The sequence below is a fragment of the Gavia stellata genome, chromosome 19, assembly GCF_030936135.1.
Source record: "Gavia stellata isolate bGavSte3 chromosome 19, bGavSte3.hap2, whole genome shotgun sequence".
NCBI lineage: Eukaryota > Metazoa > Chordata > Aves > Gaviiformes > Gaviidae > Gavia > Gavia stellata.
The window spans coordinates 6005647-6025463 of record NC_082612.1 but is presented as its reverse complement, the minus strand read 5'-3'; the positions used below and the strand labels follow the sequence as shown (position 1 = coordinate 6025463).

The following is a 19817-nucleotide window of genomic DNA, read 5'->3' as shown; positions in this document are numbered from 1 at the left end:
TCACGGAAGTAATGACAAAATTCTTGACTTTGGCTGAAAGCAGGATTGGGAAAAAAGGTTGATTTGTCAGAGCTTATCTTGAGCAGGCAGTACTCAGAGTGCACTGAGTGCACTGTTGCAGTATTGCTCGGTTGTTTCACTGTAATCAGCATACCTATCAAAACAAATCCCTTGATAGTAGTGTCACTTTTTTTTTTCCTTAAAACACTTGTTCTTAAATGACAAGCAAAGATTTTAGGAAGTAAAAGAAGAACGTGAAAACACAAATAGAAAATATCTCAGTCACATTTGCCAAATTACTTTATTTATATTCTGTCTACAGATGAAACTAGGTGCCAGAAAAGAGACACTGCATGAGACATTATTACTTATACTCCAGCTGCCAAGGAAAAATTTTGTCAGTAGCCTTTAGTAATATTTGGACCAAAAATACATGGATGTGCAGCTTTCAGCATTTTGTGCGATGCAGAGTGCAGCTTCTCTCACAGGTCCTCTGTTTCTGGAACGGTGTTGGAATCTGAAGGCTGAATGAACACTACAGGAATATTCTCAGACGTCCATCCTTTAGGAGTCCTATTGAAGGATCTTCTGGTAGCAAGAGGGTTTGCAAGGATCATGAATCTGGGATCATTTAGCATCAGTAGATTAAAATCTGGTACCTTGAATTTAACCAGCTTTGATGCTCTCTCAAAACCACCAAAGGGAGTGGCAACTCTGTAGATATTAGAGAAATAAAAGCAAAATGTGATTTTAAAAACACCTGTTTTCTTTTCCTCCCAGGAGCTGCAAAGAACAGAAGCTTTTTTAATGATACAGATTTGGTACAATTTCTTGTTTACATTTACAAGCTTTTGGGAAAAGTATTCTGATTGTTTTTCTGGCAAATTCTCTTTAAGATCCAATTTATTTTCCCTTAGATAAAGCCTTCAGCCTTCTTCAAAATTCAAACGGACGGAAAAGCTGAGGGAAAAAGATGTTGCAAGAAAACCTTGTCATTGGTGAGTCACAGTTACTAAACTTATTTTGCTGGTGATAAGTTAGTAAGTCTGAAAACATAGTTCAACACATTCTCTGTAGCAGGTAATTAGTTTAGGAAGTTCTCACCCCATTTTCTCGCATCCCCAGTTGCTTGTTCCTCCCACTACACTGTATTCCAACACCGTATTGTTGTACCAGTTAGAATGTATGTGGGTTGTGCTATAAACTTGGGTCACTTATGTGACCTGGGTTAAACAAAGACCCTTCAAAACAAAGGAGCATTTTAAAATCCAAATTATTTCAGCAATCTGGTTTATATCATTACACTGAAACAATTGTAGCAATACAAGTGAGGAGGCAGTAAAGTGTAATGTGAAGCAGAAAGGAACAGCCAAAGACAACAGGCTCTGGAAAGGAGGGGAATGGGTAAGGACTTCTTACACCAGCTTTGTTTCTGAAGAAAATGTTTATGTAACTAAACCTTGAAACATTGGCTGAAATTGGCCCCTAGTCTTCAGCCAGTATTTTTCATGTTATTTAAATGTAAATGTTCCCTCAGGCGATAAGCCTGAGAAACTGAAAGATAAGAAATACTAAGCAGGAACTGGCTGTTACATACATTTGCAAATATTTTAAAACAACAGTATTTCCAAACACCTCCCACGATTCTTCTATATTTGCAGGTTTCTAGGCTGGGAAAAAAAAAAAAAAAAGCCCTGCGTTTTTCTGTCACTTTTTCCAGACTCCTTTGTATAAGCAAACGTGACCAAATAGACTACTGTATGTGCTCTGCATTTTGATCAGCTGCATAACTTTGCTGGGATATATTCTGGCCAGTTAAGAGTGTCAGATTATTAAACTACATATGAGCACCTGATTTCTGCAAAGCTAGATACATAGTGGCATGTGAAAATGAATTTTTGTTGCAATGGAATTTCACCAGCCTTGGTAGGTTTTGTGTGTTTGATACAAAACAACAGATCTGCTGATACATATTTCCAGTGGCTCTAGGTATTATAGCAGAAGCCCAGAGAAACTGATACCAACAGAAACAAAAAGAGATCATTTGAAGGTCTGACTAGGATTTTCAACAAGATAACTATAGAAAAAACAAAACCTAGGGAGAATTAAGTACACACACAAAAAAAGATAATAATTCAGAAAAATGAATCCATGACCTAAAAGAAATGGTACTGCTGTGTCATTACATAGATAATTTACTGAATTTCAGTACAAGCAGCATTTGTTGAAGGGGATGGTGTTAACTTCAAAGGGTCAATCCTGTAAGATACAAAAAATCGTGGAAGTTCTGGGCATGCACACTTACTGAGAGATGAACACTGCTTTGGCTTAAGCTCTAAAACTGTTTCTCAAAAGAAGATAAGACAAGATTTTGCAGCAGCAGACAGTCCAGGCATTAAAATCTATTGAGGTCAAAGGAAATTTTTTATACAAAGTGCCTGTGGTATCCAGCTTTTGTTGTGAAACTGTTTTCTAGGTCACAATGTCAAATTGGATACCGTATGATACTGATTAAAAATAATTGCTTGGTAATTGGCACAGAGTGAATGTAGTGATCTACATCTTACAGGATAATAAAGATTGTTTTAATTGCTGCTCTAATTAAGATACACATTCTCACATTATTGTAATATTTAATTCTCATCAATATGTAAATTAAATGGATGATCAATATGAAGAGAACAATAATAGCTGTACAAAATGCAAAACAATTCTATAGTGTAAAACTTCCTTTTTGTAGTATTTTTGGGTTTTAAATACATCATGTTTCTGTAGGTAACAGAAACAGGAGGGCGTTCTATGGAAATTCAAATATCTTTCTTGAGGAAAAAAAACCCATGTAGTTCCTATACAAAGTCTGGCCTTAGAGCATTACGCATTCCAGCATGCTAGGCAGAAGCACATGATGATCGACATAAAGGAGAGTACAGTAATTGGATAATAGATGTTAATTTTCCTTTACAGCAGCAGTATATTTTTGTGAGCAATAACTTGTCTGACAACATGGTGTTGTAATGACCTGTGTTGCGTGCACATCAACTGTATCATTTGAGGTCTGATTCATTGTCTAGAAGCCTAAATGTCATGTGTAAAAAAATTCCAGTAGTCATTGCTCATAATAAGGGCGGAAATGCTGATTCAGAGCCATAGGAAGTGGCACCAGGAAGTATACGAGATTGTTTAATATTCACTTTGCATATTCCTAAAAAGTAGGTGCATGATTTAACAATAGCATACATAACCACATTTATTTTTAGCTGTTGTTTTAGCAGGGCTTCTTTTTTTTTTTTTCCTTCAGTCTTTCTTATTGAGCATTATATTGTCTCACCAGAGGAGACTACTTGTAGTTGATTATTTGGGAAAGTCTGAAGAAATGTTTTAACTGTATTGGATTAACACCTTCAATTACATAATTACAAAAAATGTGTGTTTCACATTTTAAAATGAGACTGTCAGAACATTCTGCTTATTGCTAATTCTGTGCAAAAGGGAGACATAGGAGCAAAGAACCTGACCTTGCAAAATGCTCAGAGCTTCATGGTAGCTTAGTGCAAGAGCTCTAATGCCAATTTCACAGAGGTATTTAGGTGCTAAGCACCCAGCTTCCACTCATCTCACATCACTTCAAGTTAGCACCCAAAATTTCTTTGAGGGTCTGGATCTTGGCATTTTTACAATAGAGTTCAGAATCCATTAATCAATAAAAATAGACCCCAGTCCAGATGGACTGGATTCCTGTAGTGTTTTTGAAACAGTAGTCTTTGGGAATTGAGAAAGCTGAGCAAGAATTTATCTGGTAGGAGAGGCAGAACTAGTCAGACTTGCTTGTCTTATGTAAGATGTAGTGCTTTGTATGTTGCTCATAATCCTACCTTTGACATTTTATCCAGCTCCAAGAAAGCAGATGGAATAAAGGTACTAATTTAACTAATATTACAAACTCCTCAACAAATGTAGATTCATACTGTCTGTCCCACAGATGATTACTAGGTGCTTCCACACTGGTAAAAGAGGCAAGAAGATTTTTCACTGGTGAATAGTTCTTCAATCCTAATGGGAATTAATCTCCAAGAGAAATCAGATGGCATGGCTCCATTCTGCAGCATTTCTCTGCTAACACAGATTCGTTTTCATTCAAGAGGAGGAAGGGTAGCCTTGTCTGAACAGTCTATTCGGAGATCCTCAGAACCCAATTTCTCTGATCATGCACTCTGTCTAGTGCTATGTGCTGTTAAACCATTACTGTGTACCTCACAGAAAGCCCTACCTCAGAAGGCAAATATGCTTGACATTTGCTGCAACCGCTTCTTCCTTCATTGACCTGCCAGCATTGCAAGATCCCTGCAGCATAAAATGTGTACTAGATCCCAACTAATACCTCTGTGATTCTGTTACTATTATAAAAATTGTACTGCTACAGGGTCCAGAGTCACCTCTTCATTGCTGGCAGTGTCAAAAAAACAAAAAAATCTGAATGCTGTTTAGTGCTGAATATGCTTTTCAGCCATGCATGCGTGTGTCTGTTCCAACACATCAGATGTCCCTAGTTGCTAAAGTTGTGTTGCTTTTACGGTTTGTTGTGTAACAAGGAAAGCTGAAAGGAACCTGAATATGGCCTGTAAAGTCTGAGTGCCATTTTAACAGATACCACTGAATGAACTGGGAAGAATATCAGGTCCATTTCCTTTGGGAGTCCCATGCATCACTCTTACTGTTAACCCCACCCCCTCCTGACTAAAGATGACTGTACCAGTGTATTGCAGAACAACAAACATAATGGCACTTTATTGAATGATGAATCATGATAGAAAGCCTTGATTGATACCCTCACTGATAACAAAATGGTGCCATTATATCACACTTTAATTGTTTAATACAGTATCATTTGCTTTCTCTCCAAGACTGCAATTAAAGAAGTCAAGGATGCTGTGACCTAGATACACAGAATCACTTAGTAGGATCTTGACACAGAAGTCCAAAGAGATATCTCACCTTATGCGCAAAGCCCATAGGCTGCTAAATTCCTGAGATGCCTAATGTTTTCCTTATACAAATGCTCAAATCTGCCTTTATCTTAGCTATACAGGCAGCTGCACCTATCTTTCACCAAAGCTCATCTGTGATTCTCTAATAAACTTTTGCCTAAACTTCCATGCTTAAAAACACACATAATATGCTACTGCAGGAAGCTTTGAGAAAATTAGCATATGAAGGCACTTTCACTCAAAATCCATGGCTGTTGGTGTTGAACCTCTGTGTCAAGTAATAGTACATCAGTGACAGGAGCTGTTCTGCAAGAGATTTGGATGCAAGAGTCTAAGGGCATTTCTTTGTAAGAGTGGACCTCACTGCTTGCATATACTATTCCAGCAAAAATGCTACCCAGAAATAAAAAATTACTTGGATTAGACAGAGTAGGACTCTTAGCCTAGACATCAGGCCACACAAATAATAACAGAGAAGTGTAGGTCCTGTTTTCTGCTCCTAAATCTGTTTGTTTAATTTACTGTAAGCAATAATTAAAGTGTATTGAAAGATGTGGGAACTCAGATGTAGGCCCAGGTTTCTCTTTCCCCAAGTGAGTTTCTTAATTGTTCAGGTAGAGAAGGATGTTTACTCCCTCTAGCCCAAAGAGGTTTATTATTTTCTGTACTATGGCACGGGTCTTAATAAGGGAAGTGAAGAGTGTTCCCACCTTTTCTGTGGAAGAGCCAGAAACCAGGTTGTTACACCTCTCCTCAGGGTTTGACATTGCTGTAGAAATAAATCCAGGCTGGCCACATTCTAGGAAAATGCACTTTCCAAAGAAAAGATCCTTATTGTCTATACAAATTTTAAAAGAATACATGTGACCCCTGCTCTGTTTTTGGAAAGGAGGACCTTAATCTAGCCCTGACCTGAAGATAGGCAGACAGAATTAGGCACTGATGGTCTTAGCAAAGAGAAATTTAAGTCACATTTAGCCTTCTCTGTAATGTTTTCTGTTGTTTAGCTTGGCATTCAGTGTGCTGTCTGTTTTGAATCCCACAGTCAGACACCCCACTCTCCTATGCATTTTTAGGAGTGTAGACACCGGTGTCATGGCTGTAAAATCCTCTCCAAGAAGCTAGTATCTCGAATTTCCATTTTGCAAATTCTCCATTTTGCAAATTCTCCATTTCTTTTTGGATCTACTCCTTCTTGCTGGAAAACATGTATCTGAGTGTGCTGTATGTAACAGCTTTTCTAGGTCCACCTGCAATCCTTTTATTTTCTTTTGGATGTGGATTTTTCCATGAGAAGAAGAGTTGTGGTGGATTATATTTGTATGCCTTGTGTTTCGAATTGACCCATTTTACAGTCTGGATCTGGATTTATGTGCCAGGTTTTGGGTTTTTATGGCAGTTACAAGGGAGAATATTGACCTTTCCCTTATATGAATGAACATATGTTCAAGAAATTCGGACTGTGGTGAGCCACAGTTCTGCCATGTCGTACGTAGAGAAAATCCCCAGAGAAAGAAATCCAAACAGTTAGTATTGTAAAGAGGACAACTAACAGAATATGGGACCACAGAGCAGCTAAAAATACACAAAGAAGCCATCAGATACCATCTCAAGACACATATCCCTATTAATGGGGCCTCTGTGCCCTGTCTAATGACTCGCATGCTGGACTCAGAATCTCTCTTGTGAGAGCAAGAACTGATTCTGTCTCTCTTCCATGTATATGTATCTTCGGCATTTTTTTGTTGGGGTTTTTTTTCAGTTACAATAACCATAGTACATAAACTGTGCTGTTACTGTTCCAGTGTTAGCAGCTGTGGCACATCTCTCTGACTTGTATTTGCTGTTTTGTCTGCTGAGAAGGGTGTGCCACACAGACTTAATTATTAACATGGCAATGTATAGTGCTGTTAGGAAATCAGAATTAGTGTAGTGTCTGCAGTGCCAGTTTTGATGTTGAATTGTGTAATTTTTTAGTCCTTGCACTCATAGTTGAGGCCCACCTTAACGGCAGGAACACAAGTGATGTTTGTGGTATTTTTCTCTAAGTTTATATTGCCATGAGACATTTTCTTTCTCAATAGATTGCTGTCTGGCGTTTTGAGGAAGGGTTTTGGTTTGGCTCAGCTGTCTGGAACTCAGCAGGGGTTATTCAGAGAAAAATTGTCCATAACTTCAATAAATAAAGATAGTGTGAATGAAAGCAAAAGACATAAGTAAGAATGTGTTCTAAAACTATCAAAATAGTTCAAAACCCAATATTGTCCATATATCTAGAAGTTCTACTGAAAGCCTTAGTATACTAGTTACCATGTAAATAACTTCACTCTCAGTCAGATCCCATTCTACTTCAAGTGTTTTTAAGTCTGCTTGTAACATTTTTTTTCTGTTAATTTGTTACTGAAGGTTGTTGAAGATATAAAAAATGTTAAATGCAATAAAATATGCAATCTGCTCACTATTTGGTGTGAGGGATTGGTTGAAGGTTAAAGTTCATTGTACTATCATTGCCTAAAAACCAAGACATGTGAGTTGTATTAAAAAAAAAAGAGTGGTTGGCATTATACAGCTTATAAAAAAAAGTTTTGACTGAGAGTCTACCTGATAGATCTTACGATCCTGTACCTACTGAAGTCAACAACAGAGATACTGAAAGGAGTTTGAAGCATTGCTATAGCCCATGTTTCCCATTTATTGAGTACACTGGATTCCGATTCTTTCTTTCTTTCTTTTTTTCTTTTAGTCTTTCTTTCAATATTTTCAACAATTCATCTTACATTTCTCATTCTACAATTTAATTTTGTGTCCATACTTTAAAAGAGGGACTAGTTTCCTACTCAGTGCTTTTGTTTGCCACTTGTAATCTCTGTGCGTGTTCATGTTTATGCATATACTTGCAAACGCAGGTGGTAGGTTATTTTACAGCTGGTGAAAACTTTTAATTTCATAGTAATTTTTCTCTGCACTGTAAAATTCAGTGTCCATTCAGAATTACCTGTTAAAGCTCCTGTAGTCAGGCAGTTCTGGCTTTGCTTCAGGTTTGAAAAGTTTAGGGTATAAAGCTTCCAGCAGCTCTGGATCATCCCTAATGGCTTCTATCCAGGGAGACTGATAATACTTTGGCACAGAAGTAGTGTTGAACTTTTCAGGAGGAATTTCTTTCAGTGGTCCAGAATATCCTGCAAGGTGATCAAGGCAAAACCATTATAATAATATTTTGCGTTTTCTGCTTCCTTTCCACCATCCTATGTAACTAGGAAGTAACATACCATCATTTCACAGTTAGGTAAAATGAACAATTTGATCAAGCCACCTGGCCAAAGCTACACAGAAGCAGAAAGCTGGCAGGGGGAATCTGTAGCCTTTTAGATAATTGCTCCAAAGTATTCCACCCTCTTTTGAGGCTAAGTTTATTTTAGTTTTATATAAATTTGTTTCTATCATAAGCATTTGTTTGAAACCAGGCTATAGCTACACAGCCCTTGGGCTGAATTAACAAACATTTTAAAAACAGTCTTATGGTTAAAACTAAGATAATTCTATAGTCTTTGGTTGAAATTTTCCAAAAGTACTAAAAGGAGTTAGAATCACAGCCATCATAGTGGAGCTTTTTGTCTTTGCCTCTGCCTTAGATGCTTTAAAATATCCTACCTACTTGGTTCTCTGATCCTTTTCATCATCTCAAAAAGTGAAGCATCAGTTGTTTTCTCTGCATAATCATCTGAGGATCAGTCTCTGATCAGAATTTTACTAAATAAATAAATTCCATATTCAGTGTGATTTCTTCTAAAGCCAAGCACAATATGGCAGAAATAAATGGGGGCCATACCTTAATATACGATTTGAAGAATTAAAACCAGCAAGGGATTATCCTATTATATGAGGTATACTATTTATTTGAAAAACAAGGGAAATCTATTCTACCCTTTTACCCTCCCACTACATCTAGCTCTTTAAATTAATTGTCTCCTTCTGAAAGCTTAAAAAACCCCTGTGGTTTAGTATCTACTCTTTTTGCCAGACCTTTTTTGCCTAAAGAAAGGCTTGAAGATTTCTATCATGTCTTAGCAATGGGAATTATCTCTGTTTGCATTGTATTTGACCAATGGATGCACAGAGTCTTAGCGGTCACTAACAGAGTAGCACTGACCTAGTTTATGTAGACTAGAAAAGGTCTGCACAAAACATGCATTGAGTAATTCTGAACAAAGAATGAATTTGTAAAAACCACAGTCTGCTCATGGATAATTCATAAACAGGAAGAAGGGCTATATCACTGAATAAATTAATTAAAACAAATTAGCCTTCTCTAGTCTTTAAAGAATACAAAATAAGGCCTTCTTGTAGCTCACTGCTTTAAATAAAGACAACAGTACCCTCACAGTTAAGGACTTAAAAAAGAACAGTTTATACAGCCAAAGGCAAATTTTTACGTTACTCCTCTGTAAAGGTTTCTAGCAAAACTTACAGTGACTTCAGCTTTACATTTATGGGTAATTAAACTACAATGGATAACTTTCAGACTGTTGAGCAGTGTGTTGCATATTAGAAACAAAGATTTGGCAAAGAAAAATCAGTATATTAATCTGGTTTTAAATCTGAGGATCTGTTTCTCAATGTTTATAAGACCAGTAAATATAGGAGCAGTCTCTCTTGAAAATAATGTATATTTTCAGTTTAGGGAGAAGTAATACAAAATGTATATCAAGTCTTTAAAAATGAACAGAAGCAACTGGAGAGCACCACTTTATATTTCTGTGGGAGATTCTGATTGGTTGTCTGAGTCAAATTTATCCATTTCTAGTAGTAAGTCCATTAACAAATTCTTGTTGAAGATATTGTTTTATAAAGAGGTCCTTCCTCTGCTGTGAAATGAGAACTAAATATATTTAATATCGGTAAACTCATATATTACCTGGGGCAATGTTGTCAGGATGTGGTGGGCTCCGGGGATCAGGTGTATTAGGAGGTGTCATTGGGGCATGCTGGGGAATTCCTTCTACACTGAGGCCGTCCATTTTAACACTCTGTATGGGCTCTCCACGCTGCATTCAAATAGAAATAAATATCATTGACAGCACAGGCAAAAGCCTCTGTGATTCTCTGTTGAGGGTTGGAGGGACACTCCAATTTACAGCTCAGATCTGAGACCCGGGGTGTACTGTCCGAAGGCTTACTGTCCTGCTGTTTGGTACCCTGTTTGCTAGATAGCACTCCCCAGGATTTTCTGGCTGTTAGCCAGAAGATGAAACAGTTTCACAACTCTTTACATTGGCTATGTAAGCAAAAATGAATAATTTTTCAGTGTTAATAATGATATCCCAGCACAGTTTTAAATGTCTGTATTACAAGTGTGTGAATGCTTTCTTGAAAGGGTTGGAAGTGGTGTGAGCTAGGTCAACAAGACTCCTAAAGCCTTATAACCATCCAGCTGAGCTGTCTGACCTTTTCCTAAGTTTGGGTTATTTAAATATTGATATGCAGTCTACGAAGAGAGTTCATCCCATCTGCTGCTTTCACCAATCACCACAAAATATACCTGTGCATGTGGGCTATGTGGTTCACAGTGAAGAGTAGATCTGGTCAATTTGGCAGGGAGGCCCATAAAATGTGTCCCCTGGGTCACTACACACTAGAAGCTGTTATGTGCCAGACAGAGCACCCTTGCTACCCAAAGACTGAAGAAATCTGGCAAGTTTGAGCCATTAGAGTTTCAAAGCACTGATTCTTCAAAGTGTCTCTTCCCTTATCAGTTGAAAATTCACTGCCTTTGTTGAATTGCTTTTGTTTGGGATTTTCTTTTCCTTTATTTGTAATAGAAATAACAACTTCAGTGCAGGTCACTTTCTGGAGATTCATGATATGCTGTAATTTTCCACCCTCCTATTGGGTCATCGGTTCTAAGGAAACATCTAAAGGCTTAATCATTGTCGCATAAATACAGAATTAGAGTCTCAAAAGAAGTCAGTATCTTATTTTAGCTATGACACATAGGCTAAAAGCAATTTAAATATAGACTGGCTTAGAGTAAAAGTTTCTTAAAGTAGGAAAGCAAACAGGTAATACTTGTTTAAACTTGAAACAGAAAAGATCAAGGCAGAATGTTTTCTAGCCATCCTGAAGTTATGTTAGATTAATTTTGGCAGGCAGAATCATAAAGATGATGAAGACAGCACCAGTGGTGGCTAAATAGGCATTTAAGGGAAGGCAACAGAAATCAAAGAGGCATCATTTTTTCACGTGTCAGGATGTCCTACTGACTGTACAGCATGTGTACTCTATGTGGTTTTGTGCCAATAAGTAGTCTAGAGGGGAACTGATCTGTCAGACTTTGTAGCAAAAGCATGGAACTGGATACAGAAGTTCTGACGAGATTGATGGTGCTGTGCTCAGAATTTATCTGTGTAGCTTCTAATACTCAATAGAGGGAGAAATTGGGGGGACAGTATTCATAGATGGGCTTCTAAATAATAGTGTTCTAATAATAGTTTTGGATGTTCAATAGAGTTATTCACATTTTTATATGGGATTTCTTTTGTGCAGATTTATTTTAAAAAGGCAGATTTATCAATACTTAGTCATGATCCCATTTGATCCCTGTGTAATTTAATTGCTGTTGAGTGAGTGACCAAAGGAAGTTTGAAATATCTGCACTATAAAAAAAGAAACATAAAAATTTTTCTTCTATGATGCAGGATATTAAGACATACTTTTGTTCCTGAGTAAAGATAATTTTTTGTATGGGAAATGTTAAGGCCACAGAATTACAAATGTGTTTACCTTTACAGTCAACAAAGCATAGAGAGTTCCTTCTTCAAGAAGGGAACAAAAATATTTTAGAAATGTCAGCTGTGATACTGGAAATACTGAACTCAGCTCCAATAATCGCCTCTCTGTTGTGAAATCCCTCAACATTTTGGTTAGTGTGGACAATGCTAAATTGCAAATGCGTCTTTTATTGTCTGCTCCCAAAGCCTCATTATAAGATGCAACTAGACAAAATGCTTCCTTAGAGTCAACAAGTTGTATTCATTTTATTGTTTCTGATTAATTTACAAGTGTGTGTGTATTTTCTTTAGTAAAACTAAACATAATATGAGTAAGCCCTTTGGTGCTTTGCTGTTTTGATTAAGAAATTCATTGTTTCCTATTTGTACCAGTACAAACTTTAGGTTACATCACAACAATACATTACATATAGTTACTTTTTTTCTTATGCCAAGTGAAGATTAAAGAAGAATTGAGTCAAAGTCTTTGTATGGATTCTATAAGGGTTGGATGCTAACACAATCATTGCACCACCTATGCCATGATTAGTTGTAAAAGCTTCAGGGAAAGAGAATTGCTATTCTACAAGAAATATTTCCTAGGTTAATTAATAATAAATAACTTTTGTATCATATATTTCTTTTTCTCTTCAAAGCAGCTTAAAAGTACTGGGACAAATTCTGCTTCTTTAGTCAGGTACATTTATATCTGAAATCAGTGGGGATGCATACATGTAACTGAGAAGCAGAATTTAATACAATACTGGAATTAGAGGGGCTGCTTGCGTGCCATGTTAGACTGGGCATAGAGTATTCATGTTCAAATAACTAAACCTTGCAGCACATTGGAGAGTTAGGTAAAATTTATGAATGTTGTTGTCCCTGTTTTCCGAGGTTAAGCAAAAGGTTTAAATATTTTGCAAAGGCCACAGATGAGACAAATGCCAGGTGCATTTAATTCCTGCCATGAGGATTCCCAGGGTATCACTAATGCTTTAACCCAGTTCCTGAAGGACTAGTTTGAAGAATAATTGTCTTTCAGTGATAAGCTCCGTCCTTTTTCTCCCTGTTGAGACAGGCAGCCAGAAGTGTATTAGTGCCAGTTATGAGAGCAATTTTGCAGCCTGGAAACCATGTTGAGACCACCAACATATCTTAATAAAAATGCTTACTGGTTGCATGAAACAGACTTATTTCTTCCAATCTTTTGAATATCATTAACTAGTTAATTTTCAATAGTCAATGAGGCAATTAGTACAGGGTAAGAACTCTGATAACTAGTAACCTGGATCAGAGTTCAATGAGAATGATTTGAATGTGATGTCCTTCAGTATTAAGGTTTTCAGATTTTTTATTTGTCTATAGGAGCTCGATAAAATACAAATGGCTCACTTCATATTAGCTTCATTCTAGTACAGGATTTTGCTTTTATTCTTCCTGAAACGACAAACAAATCATGCACAGTGTGTATCATGAGCACCAAGGGAACCCAAGCTAGTCTCACTGTATTTCATTAATAAGTTATTACAAAATACTCACATTTCTTGGCTTGTTTGCTACATAATGATAATTTTCGTATGTGTATTTGTCAGATCTCCGCTGACGTCTCTTGAAGAGTCTTGCACCTCTGTTGCTGAGTGTCGATAGTTCCTCTACCATGATATCTCTGGGGGTGCTGACTTTTTTTCCAAGGTTTAAGCTGGGTGAGACTGTAATACAATGGATAAATACATACCTCTGTTTTTCTTAAATGCCTGATATTGCATACCCTACACCTGAAATCTAACAACATGTTAATGCATACTTATCTATCAACACATAGCATAGCTTTATATGGTGTTAGTGAAATTAATAATTCATCCAAAATTTTGGAGCAGAGTATTGAACACCACAAACCTGTTTTCTCGAAGATGCCAGGTACCTCAAGCTCCAAATTTACTTCAATTGAATGACATTCAGCTGTTACCAAAATCAGATCTATAATGTCCTACACACCATCTTAATAGCAGACTAGTAAAAACTGGCTTCTGCTGAAACCAGGAACAAAATTCCATCTGACCCCAGGGTTGCCACATAAAACCTTCAGTTAACTTTGTGTCCTGCATTGGATAGGTGAGCAGGTAATCCCTTTTAAACACACCTACCAGTTTCTTATTGCTTATGAACATTTTATTTTCAATTATTCTTTAATATTCTGCTTGCCTCTGAAATCCAGGGCATGTTTTGTACTTTAAGAACAGTTTGCATTAGAAAGTTTCTATAAAATAGTATTTTTTAACTATTTTTAAAGAAGCTTTCAAATTAAAGCTCAAGGTGTTGAAAATGAGAGCCCTAACAAAGAATTACAACATGCTTCTAGGAACTGATACATTTAGAACATTTTATTTCTCTCTAAGAGGAAACTGAATTACTAGATGCGATATTACTTTATTCACTACTTGGGAAAATTCCTTCTTTGCCTTTAGTGATCTCCTGGGGGATTTGAAATGAAAATGCATAAGGAGGGGAAGGGGAGATCAATTGGGACTGTAAATGGAGAACTCTGAATATCAGAAACTCTACTGGTCATCTTTGTGGTAATGTTCTGGAAACTGGGATGCTGATGGCGATGAGCAAGCTGATGCTTAGTGACTGAACTATCTCATGAGATGTCCTCAGCCTATAGATAAAGCTTAAACCTTAGAATACAGTAACTTCAACACTGAACAAACTATTTCTACTAATTTATTTCTGCTTAAAAGGTTGTAGAACTGAAAAGATACAACAATAATTGGATCGCATAGTAAAAACAGAATTTTAAAGAAAGTAATTCCTATTGCCACTTACTTTAATATTTGTCATTTTCTTAATTGAAATTGTTCTCCTCAGTTGTTCATAAACTTCAGGAAGAAAAAGAGGAAGGTGCAGTGTGCTTTGAGGATTATATCAATGGTCTAGTATGTTTCTTTGATCTACTTATTCAAAGTTACATTCTGTTATTTCTTTAATAATAAGACATTCTATTCTTCACATATTCTTATGGTCTACAGAATTTAAAATTCTGAACTTTGACATGTATTTTAATGCATTAAAATGAAATGAAAGCAAATTATATGTAAGACATTGTATCTTGCTTCCAGAGTAAGCACACGGGAAGCCCAGTTTAAAATTAACATTACAAATTAATTACCTGCAGAAGGTACCTAATGTCAAAGTTAATCTCCTAGCAACCCTATGTTGGAAAAACAATGTGATTTGCTAACATTTGGGAAAACTTAATTGAGACAGGTGCATTAAATATTTAGCTGAAGCTGTATAGACAAGAGTTTTCCACATAGTAAATCAAACAAATTTGTGGGTCCTGGAGTGCATCACTGCATCCACTTCTGTTCATACTGATTTCAACTGAATGTTTGCAACAGATTTAACTGGAGCAAGAGCAAGCTAACTATATCGTGAGCTGGAGCATGCACTTCTGCTTTAAAAATAGTATGCGCAAAGAATCCTAACAACCTCCTGTTATTTAAAAGGTAACTACAAAACAGAGGGTTCTTAACATGGAAGAAAATGACTCAGCTTGCCCAGTGTAGCTGTATCAGTGACAGATAGTGGTGGGGTTTTGGCTCTGTGGTTGAGATAAGCGCACTGGTTATTGGCCTGTGGCCTGAAATTTAGACCGACAAGTCATATTTTGATTTTACCATTTCTCAGGATTACTGCAGGGGCAGGGACTGTTGGATGGTTTTATATTAGTAAGGAGGAAGAAATTTACCCCTCAAATCAGCAACAGTTTCACATAGAAAAAGCTTTTCTTCTTTGTACACAGAGTGGGTAGTACGTACATCCTTAGTGACGGGGGTGCCAAAGTGATTGCAGATCTCTGTCCAAACCATTCAGTATTCTTCTGGGACACGCTGGATGTTATCTATTTTGGGCCTTGCTGTTCCCTTACATACGTACTGTTCTCATTAATGTTAGCTGAAGGCTCCAAGGTACTTTGTAACCCACAGTTGTGTACTATTGTGTATCCAGGCAGCATCCCAAAAACATAAGTGTGAAGTTAATTTGAATCCCTTGCCAACTAAAATCTAATCATCTGTCTAGTTTTATGATGTGTCTAGGGATTGTTTCAGTGTCAGTGCAGAGAAGGTGATGAAGAATGAAAAAAGGAGGACATTTAAAGGATGATAGAAAGAGAACATCTATGTCATAAATGGACATTGTAAATTAATACTGGAAGTTTAATTCATAGTTTAATCCTAATCTTAACCTTTTAGCTTCATTTCTTAATTTGTTCCTGCCAAGTCCTTCCTGTCCTGTGCTTAAAATCATAACAGAGTGTATTTAAATATGATTTATATAGTTCCTCCTGCATTCACTGCCTAATCCCCCTTTAATCCTCCAGTTTACAATCTTCTAAATGCCTTAATCTGGATTATAATTTTTAATAATGAATATCATATAGTATGTTTGTTGTAGTATCAGAAATAAGATTTTTTAACTATATCATGAAAGATATTTAATCATGTAGCTACTGAAGAATGCCTTTAAGAAATAGTACAGAACTGGACATGAGATTTCAGTGTAATTGAAGGCTAACCTGATGAACTCCAAGTAGCCTTAGAGATGTTCTGATTAGTCCAAGTTTGCCAGTGAAAAACCAAGGGGTTGGGGAGGTCACTATATCCACATGCTGATTTACTACTACAGTCTCTCTTCTGAGACCGTAAGAGGGTTTACAGTTAGTGTCTATTCCTGCAGCATTTTATGACATGTCAAACTTCTCTAAAACACAAAGTCATGTCCCACAAGCCAACAGCAGATGTGGACTTTCAGTCATTACCAGTCTTGCCCAGAGATTGGTGATCTTTGAGACACTGATAAAAACTTGGCTGATTTTCTATCTTATCAACAACTGATTCTGCTATGAATAACTTTTAACAAGGAATTTGAGATTCACTGTTTACCTGAAAGCATTATACTAAAGAGGGGCTGAAATAAAAATGCAGTAGGTATGCTTTCTGTGTGTCATTCCAAGCTACTGCGGCTTGCATTACAGAATCTTCTTTTACTGTTTACCTCTGTTAACAGTGGGGAGTTTCATAGGTCTGTGGGACTGGCTAAAAGAGTACATTTAATTTTTATGTAATTACCAGGTGCAGGACCTTCATTACTAATAGCAATGCAAAACCCAGAAAGACAGCAGTTCACCCTCCAGATCTCAGGTTAAGCTTCCTGAATTAACAGTTAGGGGAAAAATAAAATGTCAAAATTTAATAGAGCTGAATTTAGCCATTTAAAAACCAGATTTCTCCTTGATTTTTCCAAGAATTGTTCAGATTTGGTCCCAAAGAACTAGCATATACTTTGTGTGATTACAGCTTTGGTTATCCTTCTGTTTCTTAACTGGTTTCACTGAGCTTGTACAGTTATAAATTTCAGACTCTTATCACACCCATTTAATGGATTTTCATGTTTCTTTTAACATTTAAATATCCCAGGCATCTAAAGAAGATGCAAAAGTAGAATGTATACGTAAAGAGTTAGTATTGCCTTCAATGGCCACATACCACAGCATATCTTGTAGGATAAGCTGTCATATCTATGTGTATGAATCTAAACTTGACAGTAAATCTGCTAATACGTAAATAATAAAAAGGACAGATTATGTAAGGCAAATGCCAAGCATCAGCACAGATTATCCAATAACTCCAATGATTTCAAGGACTGTATGGTAGATTTATTAGTATTACTATGAATAGTAGCAACATTTACCATGTGAAATGCCTGCTTCCAAGCAAACATATGAAAGATTTGCCCTGAAGAGCTTATAGGCTATTTCAGGCACATATAGTACTTGGGTTTATAATACCAAAAAAAAAAAAAAAAAAAAAGGAGTTGTAATGAAATCTGTAAGGGCAGACTGGCTTTCAGACTTAAGTGTGTGTTCAGTGGAGAATGGAAAGAGGAAAGAGGTATTTGCTTAGGAATAGAAATTACAGAAAAAAAAACCTGTGGAAATATCAGAAGGACTAGGACCAGGACCAGGCACTGAAACTCGTAGCTTCTTTTTCTAGAAGTCTTATGTTTCTTGTCCTCTCTTCCTGCAATCACAGTGGTCAGTGAGTGAGTACAGAAACCATGCCCAAATTCTTTGGAGCAAAAGCCCACAAGAAAGATTTTCAATATTGGAATTTAATGTTCAGTTTTTTATCCCGGGTGAGTGGTATAATTTTCATAAATTCTAAATATTAGTGGAGCTCCCAGTTCCTTCAGTGAGGCTTGTGGGGTGCTTATCACTTTTAAAACATTGCTTTTTTAAGTAGATGGTAAAAAAGTCTTCATGGGGGGGGTTGGAAGGATCTCCAAAAGCATCCAGCACATACCTAATGAAAGCCAAGTAGATTTGTATTCCCAACTGAGTTGATTGCTTCTTAAGGTGTCACACTAGAAGCATAATTTTAAGAACCTCTTTTAGAAAATCCAACTACCTTTTAAGTGTCTGCATTTTCATCAGTGCAACAACAGAAAAATAGAATTTCTTCATAAAAGATTAATTGGTGGCTGTGCATTAGAGAGAATTGCCAAATGCTAGTAAAATTTGTTAGTTACAAAGATAAAGATTGAGAGGAAGGAACAGAGATGTGAACATTTGTTTCAGAGTTTTTTATCATTCATATAAAAAAGCAGAGCAAAAAAAGAGGATACAGATCAGCATGTTTCTTAGATTATAGCCTTTTAAAATGGAATGAAGTCATGTTATTAACCCCAAATAATATTCTGAAAGGCTATCCTAGCAGAATGTACATCAGCTGTTAGCTTACTTCATTCCTCCACAGCAGTTGTTCATCTGAAAATAGCTTTCAAATGAAAAGAGGCAACTACAAAAGGATTAGTTACCATAGGCAGCATGATACTCCCACAAGATTATTTATGGCAAAACACCCAGAGACAAAGCTGTAAGAGAGTTAAACTCTATGATTAAAAAATAGTATTAGGGAGGGCTAGAGGACATTGCATATACAGTAAGCTGGGTTCAGCGCTATACCATTTCTGTGTATTTCATCCATAATGGCTGATGCTTGTTGTTTCCTCTCTTTGACCATGGCAGAATGTGATAACATTGTGATTTTCTGATACGATTTTTCCTTGCTGAAAAAAAACAACACATTTTAACATTGTTGAGCCAGCTTGCACAATTCAGCCAACTTTAATTTCTAATAGCCTGTTTAGAATGGCTGAATAGTGAAGTTAGTTATTTCTGATTTAGAAATACTGCACTTTTAATTGTGCAAAATGCACTGGCAGTTCTTGCTTGCAGACAGATGCTAGGACATGTTCTGATGGATAGAAGATTCGAAAGAATGGACTTTGAGTTGGCTACATAAATTCTGTAGCAAAATCAGTGTCAGTGGTCTAGGCCTTCTCACATCTACACATTATATTAAAAGATTGAAATTCATAACTAGTTTTTTAATTAATCTTGGTTTATGATTTCAGAAATGTTACATTTTGACATTTCTTAATCTAATAAAGAATTTGAGGAAATAAATGAGATGCTCCGGCATCTTTAAAGAAAGTGCATTTCTGACTAGGTAAAAAAATGAACATCTCTTTAACTGCAGAGTCAAGAGGTTACATAAATGTCTTTTATACGACAGTTTGTAGGACAGACAATGTCAAAATATTTCAGGAAACAATACACTTACCCTACTGTTTTGTTGTGCAGAAAAAAGCGATCTCAACCCTTTAGTTGAAGCTTCAGGAGTTAGTTATGTATGGGGATGACCTGCCTGGTCCAGGATGGTTTCTACCCTTGTGCTTGGATCTGCATGGTACCTACTACCGAGACAAACTGGGGGCTGATCCTCTTCAAAGGGATTGGCATCCAGCTGACATCAACTAGTTATATATAGAATCAAACACTCCAGCCACTCATATCTTCCTGGCGAAAGAAGAGAACAGAAAAGATTCAACTGCACCCACAACAAAGAGAGTTTATATCCCTTTCAGAGCTTATTGGAAGATTTAATGGAATGCTCCCCTCATACTCATGCAGATCATCTCCTCATCACCTCTGAGAATA

General features: G+C 36.7%; 1 protein-coding gene across 2 annotated transcripts; it reads right to left on the bottom strand.

Annotated features, from left to right (window-relative positions):
• Positions 1 to 282: 282 nt before the first annotated feature.
• On the bottom strand, positions 283 to 19575 carry MYOZ2 (myozenin 2). Of its 2 annotated transcripts, XM_009813237.2 has the most exons (6): positions 19441 to 19575; positions 18780 to 18883; positions 13292 to 13461; positions 9901 to 10030; positions 7981 to 8164; positions 283 to 714 (listed from the first exon to the last, which is right to left on the bottom strand). In XM_009813237.2, the coding sequence occupies exons 2-6, from the start codon at positions 18853 to 18855 to the stop codon at positions 483 to 485; spliced, it is 792 nt and encodes a 263-aa protein (XP_009811539.1). In that variant the 5' UTR covers positions 18856 to 18883; positions 19441 to 19575; the 3' UTR covers positions 283 to 482. The 2 variants fall into 2 exon arrangements, with proteins under 2 accessions (XP_009811539.1, XP_059682789.1); XM_059826806.1 differs by lacking the exon at positions 18780 to 18883.
• Positions 19576 to 19817: the final 242 nt, after the last annotated feature.

Coding starts and splice junctions, on each gene's coding strand:
- MYOZ2 (XM_009813237.2), bottom strand. CDS start 18,855: ATGTTATCACATTCTGCCATGGTCAAAGAGAGGAAACAACAAGCATCA. Junction 10,031..13,291: donor TAGCAAACAAGCCAAGAAAT/GTGAGTATTTTG, acceptor ATTTGAATGCAG/CGTGGAGAGCCCATACAGAG. Junction 8,165..9,900: donor TCCTGACAACATTGCCCCAG/GTAATATATGAG, acceptor ATCACCTTGCAG/GATATTCTGGACCACTGAAA.